This window comes from Dacryopinax primogenitus, assembly GCF_000292625.1.
Source record: "Dacryopinax primogenitus strain DJM-731 SS1 chromosome Unknown DACRYscaffold_22, whole genome shotgun sequence".
NCBI classification, from domain to species: Eukaryota; Fungi; Basidiomycota; class Dacrymycetes; order Dacrymycetales; family Dacrymycetaceae; genus Dacryopinax; species Dacryopinax primogenitus.
Genome location: NW_024467219.1, coordinates 132456 through 139650, shown reverse-complemented (window position 1 = coordinate 139650; position 7195 = coordinate 132456). Strand labels below are relative to the sequence as shown.

General features: G+C 50.8%; 3 protein-coding genes across 3 annotated transcripts; 1 reads left to right on the top strand and 2 right to left on the bottom strand.

Annotated features, from left to right (window-relative positions):
• Positions 1-387: 387 nt before the first annotated feature.
• DACRYDRAFT_111577 (uncharacterized protein) lies at positions 388-915 on the bottom strand (the record flags this gene model as incomplete). Its single annotated transcript, XM_040769262.1, has 1 exon — positions 388-915. One exon carries the CDS (start codon positions 913-915, stop codon positions 388-390), a length of 528 nt encoding a protein of 175 aa, XP_040624426.1.
• Positions 916-2771: 1856 nt separating this feature from the next.
• DACRYDRAFT_119219 (uncharacterized protein) lies at positions 2772-3403 on the bottom strand (the record flags this gene model as incomplete). Its single annotated transcript, XM_040770744.1, has 1 exon — positions 2772-3403. The coding sequence occupies one exon, from the start codon at positions 3401-3403 to the stop codon at positions 2876-2878; it is 528 nt and encodes a 175-aa protein (XP_040624425.1). The 3' UTR covers positions 2772-2875.
• A 1515-nt stretch (positions 3404-4918) lies between these two features.
• Positions 4919-5922, top strand: DACRYDRAFT_58832 (uncharacterized protein; the record flags this gene model as incomplete). Its single annotated transcript, XM_040775520.1, has 3 exons — positions 4919-5213; positions 5454-5563; positions 5614-5922. 3 exons carry the CDS (start codon positions 4919-4921, stop codon positions 5920-5922), a joined length of 714 nt encoding a protein of 237 aa, XP_040624424.1.
• Positions 5923-7195: the final 1273 nt, after the last annotated feature.

The window sequence follows — 7195 nt, the reverse complement described above, 5'->3', positions numbered from 1 at the left end:
AAATGGCGCATTACATGGTTCTTGGACTGGGGCACATTTGGGATATTTCCACAATGGTACGAGGGCGCGCAGCTAAGACACCGCATAGGCAGCGAGTTTGTAACCTTGAAGGCACCTGGAGGGTGGTGCGATCAATTTATGGACGCATATGAAGAGGGACGTGGTTCTGTAGAATGGAGTCCCCCAACTTATGCCCTTTTCACCGTCGAGGCTGCCCTTGGCGACCCTTTCGAGGCTGGCTAGTGTATTCATTTACGTACCCACTGCAGGTCGCACACAAAGTAGAACATGTTATTTCATTTCCTTCAATTTGGAAGTCGCTGGGTGTTGCCTTGGCAGTCCCTGTGCATCAAACATACATGGGCATGGTCTCCACTGTTGTTCTGACTACCACAACAGATCAGGTCTGCCGTTCACCCTCAGAATTTCCTCGATGGGCGTTCGGTCAAATGGCAGACCGTCGTGGATCGCTTGGGACAGGACATCGATGACCCAATGCTGACAGTTGTAGACGCCGTTCGGGCGATACACAGGAGTATTCTTGGCGATCTTCTCTAGTGCCTGGCGTTCGGCAAAGGACAGCTCTCCGATCGCGATCAATGCTTTCTCCATAGAATCCGCCCTTCTTATTCTGGTCAACGGACCCCAATTCGTGAGGTGCGGACGAAGGACCTCTCGAACAATCTCGAGGATCCGTACGACCACCTGTCCTGGTTCTGCATAGCTCCAGGGAAGAATCCACAGCACGGCCCAGTGCCGAGCTTCTGGTTCTAGTTCCGATTCTTGCCTAACAAACAGATACACAGTGATACGCTCGCTGGGATCTTTGACTAGGTGTTCGATTCCTGGTGGTGCCGGTAAGTCTTCTGGATGACCGTAGTTCTCCAGGATGCCTCCGGATCGGGCTGCCTCCATTAGGCCGGGTAAAATGAACGAGCTAAAAGGCTGTCAGACAGCAACCACAGATGATAGAGGCACCAGGAACCACGCACGATATGAATGTGGGGCGTGAGTGTCAGTGTGCTGACATCAGACTGGGAAAGGGCAGTGGAGGAATTTAGGCCCAGTGACTGCGTCGTCACATGCATGCTCAGCCACTTATTTCTTGCCATTGAATATGCATAGATATCCTACCTATCGCGGAGAATGGAAAATGCAGTCGTTGCCTGAATAGGGTGTGTCGATGCAGTAACGCTGTCAAACCAGATATGGTCATGTGCAAAGGCAACACGTACCATACGTAATGCATACGCGACGCGACCAGGTCACGGGATCTGCGAATTGAGTCATGGAGCTAGCTCTGCGAAGGAAGGGTCTGGAACGATCGTGCTCGCAGCTGGGCATTCCTATGATATTCCGTCCACGAGTCTGCGGAGGAAGGGTGGAATGATCATGGTCTCAGCTGGCATTCCAATCAATGATATTCCGTCCACTCTCTGCACACATTTGGCTCTTTTGTAACTTGCCTTGACCTTAACTTTGAACCCACTGAACGCAGATCGCTCAAAGTTACTAGACGGCCCAACCCTGTCCATCCCATCCCCACGCTTATCGTTTCTGATAGGATTCTGCGCGAAATCTCCAGGAGACCTAGCTTCATATCGAGTTCGATATCATCCATGAACAATATCTCGTTTCCTGCACCTGTGCTTCGGTCATTCCTTCGGAGAGCCTTGTCCGTGGGCAGTCTAATGCATCACCCCCCGAGCGACGAACCCCTTCAGCTTCAACGTCGTTCGAGGGAAGAGGGAGACAATTACGGCATCCTGAACATGTCCAATCGTGGGGTAAAGACGGTTGATACATGGGCGCGCGACCATAACCTCCTGGATGGCCCTCACCCACCTCCCATATAGGGGAACAACTTGTTTGCGAGCAATTCTTCAAAGGGGGACCTCCTACCACCTAAGATATGCAAGATATTTTGGTTTCACTCCACACCCGCTAGACCACTGCTGGCCTCGTCAGGGCAGGCTAATTCGTTAATACGGTGCAGGTGTGATGAAACGAGAAGCAGCGGCGATGGAATTTCTCCGAGACATGTCACGTCTACGGATTTCTCGAGTCCGTCAAGTCTATAGCGTCGGGTATGTTACCTGCATTCTCATGGACGAGATCAAGGACCCGACGCTGTATAATGCTTTGTAGAGCGAAGCATTTCCACTGGAACGGGAAGAAATACGTGCTATTGCATATCAGCTCGGATTGCTCATCCGTCACCTCCAATCTTTGCCGGTTGGTGATAAGATGGGCTCCTGGCCGTTGTCCGCTTGCTACCATCAAATTTATACCCTCCTCCAACATCAATGCCTCCAATATCGAACAACGTGATGAGTATCTTCTCTGCCACAGCAATCGTCAGTTACGATGGGCAGCACAGAAGTACATTGATCACAGCCAGGACGAGTACCACACAATGCGGCAGCGAGAGCAGCGACTTGTTTATACCAACGGCAATATTGGTCTCGATAGCATCACCATCAAACAAGATGAGACGGGAAAGTGGTGCATTTATACATGGTTCTTGGACTGGGGCACATTTAGGATATTTCCACAAGGGCGCGCAGCTAAGATATCGCATAAGCACCGAGTTTGTAACCTTGAAGGCACCTAGAGGGTGGTGCGATCAATTCATGAACGCATATGAAGAGGGACGTGGGTCCGTAGAATGGAGTCCACCGACTTATGCCCTTTTTACCGTCGAGGCTGCCCTTGGCGACCCTTTTGAGGCTTTCTATTAAATTCATTCACGTACCACCCACAGCAAAACACGTTATTCACTTCCTTCCATCTGGAAGTCACTTCGTATTGCCTTGGCATCCCCTCGTGATCTCGTGCATTAAAAGTACATGGGCAGGGTCTCCGATTGTTATGACTACCACAACAGACCAGGTCTCCCGTTCACCCTCAGAATTTCCTCGATGGACGTTCGACCAAATGAAGGAATGTCGTGGATCGCTTGGGAAAGGACATCGATGACCCAATGCTGACAGTTGTAGACGCCGTTCGGGCGATACACAGGAGTATTCTTGGCGATCTTCTCTAGTGCCTGCCGTTCGGCAAAGGACAGCTCTCCAATCGCGATCAATGCTTTCTCCATAGACTCTGCCCTCCTTATTCTGGCTAGCGGACCCCAATTCGTGAGGTGGGGATGATTGATCTCTCGAACAATCTCGAGGATCCGTACGACCACCTGTCCTGGTTTTGCATCGCTCCGGGGAAGGACCCACAGCACAGTCCAGTGCCGATCTTCTGGATCTAGTTCCCCTTCTCGCCTGATAAAGAGATACACGGTCATAGGCTGTTTGGGATCTTTGACTATGTGTTCGATTCCTGGTGGTGCCAGCAGGCCTTCTGGATGGCCGTTGTTCTCCAGGATGCCTTCGGATCGGGCTGCCTCCATTAGGACGGGCAAAATGCACGAGCTAAAAGGCTGTCAGACAGCAAGCACGGATAATAGGGATACCAAGAACGGCGTACGGAAATGCGATATGAATGTAGGTCGAGAGTATCAATGTGCTGACAGCACGCAGAGAAAGGCCCCATGGAGGATTTTGTGATGTTCCATGGTGTTCGGACCCGTGACTGGCTCACACTTCAGTACGCTCAGGATTCCGGGCAGGGTGTCTGCAGGCAAGTGGCTGTGCTCAGAATTTGACTCCAGTACTAGTTTCAAGTTGACTCTGTTTACTCCTGTTAACACAGGTCCATTGTCAAAATATTGATTGCGTGTGACTGTACACAGTCTCTCACTACCATTACACAGGCACTGATCTCAAGCAGCACATGCTCTTCCTTGATTTCCTCACTATCCTATGGGCCCTCTGTGCCAACCTGGTTGGCATAATGGTCAAGCAAGCCCTCCTCTTCATTGCACTTGCTCGCCATCTACAGACCTGCATCAACTGGCAACAGATCACTCATGTTGGCCCCATCCCCACCCCCCCTGAGGTGCTACCAAACACAGTTACAGCATTCCTCTCAGCATCCATCCAGGCCCCTGTCCATCAGGTTGCTGCTATGTGGAAGGCATTCCAGGCAGTTGCATGGACACCGCAATGGGATCCCACCAGCATCACTTGCCTGTCCGCCAACCCATTGAATGCATTCTCACACCATGGCCAGGCTTTCAACTTAGGTGAGTTAAACTCTCCAACCAACATTCTTCTCACCTTATTCATCCTCTCAGGGCTTGAGACATTCTATCCCCCCACTTGTGTCTGTCTCTGGGACCAGTGCCCAGAGTATGCCAACAAGGGTTACTGTGCACAGCTCACCCTTCAATTGTCCTACTTTGCCACCCTCTATATGTTGGATGAAGGCATGGCCTCCATCATTGTTGTTTCCTTGTGGTGTCAGCAATGCACAATGGTCTATCACTTGAATTTCTACCATGCCAAGGATGAGCTCTATTACCTCGGGTTACCCACAGTCATCCAGAGTGAGCTACATACCCTCTACTGGGTGTGCCTTCTCTTCCCCTCCCTGACCATCCATGGCCAGTGAGTGCCTTCCCTTTGTCCTCCTCTCCCCCTGATCTCATACTCCCAGCTGTTCCACATCTGCCATCGCCAATATCTACAATCAGTCCCTTGCCAAACTCAGCCTGCCAGTATCAGGCATGTACCAGCCCAGGCTCAGTGACCCACAATGGGTTTCTAACCTCCTTGACTTGTATGCCCTCCTCCTGCACCACAGTGAGCGCGGCACCCATCTCTGCCTTCCCATCATGCAAAGCATCAGTCCAACCACCTCTTTCATGCCATGCAGGAACACAACATGTACATGGCCAATAATGGACAACCTCAGTGGGCACACACATGCAATGAATGCACAAGAACCACTACTCGCAATGGCCAGCTCCATAAGTGACTTTCTCTTCATTCATAATCCTTCACTTACCATGACCCCAGATGTAATGACCTGTGCCGTGACTGAGAGTGTCTCGATTGGTTGCCCATCATGCAGCATGCACAACTGCACCCTCCCACTCCCAAACACCAAAGCATGCTTCTGCCTCGCCCACGCTGACCAGGCCACTATCTGCACCATATACAGTTGCACAGCTCCCACTCAAGAAGGCTGTCAGACTTGTTCTGACCCTCTGCACCAAGCCAAGGAAGAGGATTACTGCTCTGCAGGCAAGTCCTGTGGCTTGCTCACCCAATGGCAGCAGTTGGCCTACCTGCGAGGGGAACCAAAGCTGTTGAACAGTCAGATCATCCCTCCGGAGGACCCAGGGTGCAACCAGGAACTCCTTGACCAGGAGGAGGGTGAGCTAGAGGAACTTGAGCTCCTACAACAGCAGGCTGAGCATGAACCCCCACCATCCACTGGACCCAACAATCCTCCACCAGATCACAAAGACTCCCAACCCTCCCACAAGCACCGCCATCAAGTAAAGGGTAAACAACTGTCCCAGCTCACATCACAGATGCAATCCAAGGTCTGAGCACAGTTTGGAAGGCATTGCATGCACAATGAGCAACTCCTTGTCCATCCCTGTGGAGTTATCATTGGCCACTCTACTTTCTATGGGTCAGAAGCACTCACTTGGGTCATGGTAAGTTACTCATCCATCAGGGTCAGATCTTCCCTCAACTCTGTCTGTAGGATTTTCTTCTCAAGGTCTTCCCCACCATGGCTTCCATGCCTTTGGTGCTGTTCTTTGACAACAACTGCAGCCTCCTCTGGCATATAGCCAACAGGGTGGTTGCTCCTCATTTTGCCCAGACTGCCTTGCTTGTGGACATCTTTCATTTCAAGAACCACCACTCCCATGGCGACACCTTTTGTGGCACCCACTGCAATGCATCCACCTACCCCAAATTGTATGACCCCATCACCAAATGGTGGGTCTTCAACTCCTCGATATGCAAGCAGTCAAACACGTGGTTGAGGAAGTATCAGGGGCAACTCTGAGAGATGTCTGCCATCCAGTTTGAGTTCTTCCTCAATGAACTCATCAAGGCATGCAATGAGAAGACAGTGGCTGAGCTCTGTAGTCATGGAGCAAATCCTTACTTGCATCCCTCCAGCTCATTTTAGACATCCATGTACAGTTTGTAGATTAACTGTCAGGGAATCCGATTGGATTCAGTGGGTGCAACACCAGGCACAGACTACTATGCATTTGAGGAACACAGCTTAGCTCTTCAGAATGTTAAACCCATGAAAAGTAAAAGCCCTGGGGCCACCAGACACTGGTTTGACCCTGCCCAAGGTAGCTGGGCCTCTCTGCCACCCATTCATCCATTACGCAACAGTCCTTGCTGCATGACGATCCTCCTGGCACATGTTGGAACAGGGGGACTCCATTGGGGAGCATGTCTTTGCAGATGGTGCCAGCCACTGACTCATCCAACACTCCATCAAAGTTGTGTGTCCATAGACAGTTGAAGGGCATAATCGGCACTGGCTGCTGAATGACACAGTCCATGTAGTTGCCCAATGCTGAGGTCCCAGCCCTTGCATTGCATGAGGAGCCAGAGTTGTTGGGCTTAATTGTATTGTATTGGCACCCAGAAGAGCTCCCATTTGCACACAGTGCACCTGTTAGGGCAACACAGGCTGACTAAGTCTGCTCACCTAAGAGTGCCAAGAGTCTAAGCAGGCAACAAGGAAGTGGAGTAGACCTGATGACTAAGACCTATCTACAGTATAGGTACCTGTGGATGATCCTAAGAGACCAAGTCTAAAGAGACAGTCCCCAGGCAGAGTAGGCCTTATATTTATACCTCTGTGGTGGAACCTGCTAGAACATCTTGCTTACTTAGCCTAGTCAGGTGATCAGGTCATATGACCAAGGATGAGGTCATATGAGGTCATGCACAGCCATGCACAGCAGGTCACCTGACCATCCAATCCTTCCAGCAGGTTCCAGCACATGCCAAGGTATACCAGCTACTTCCATGTCATAAAGGCTTAGTCATGTCTCTTGACCAAGCAATGAGCTGGTGCCCTGACAGCACCATTGGGTCTTCAATGACCAGTACTCCTCCTTCATGGCATGGTGGGGAATGGAAAATAGTTGATTGAGGGCCATATTGAGTAGGTGGCCACATATTGCAAGCAGTTCTTTGACGGTAGGGTTACCATAAATGGCTATGATTGGGTTGAGCTCATCAGCTCCCATCTGGCTCATAACATTGCTGATTGAGGTGGAGAGTTCTCAGGTGATGTATCTAGAATTGAT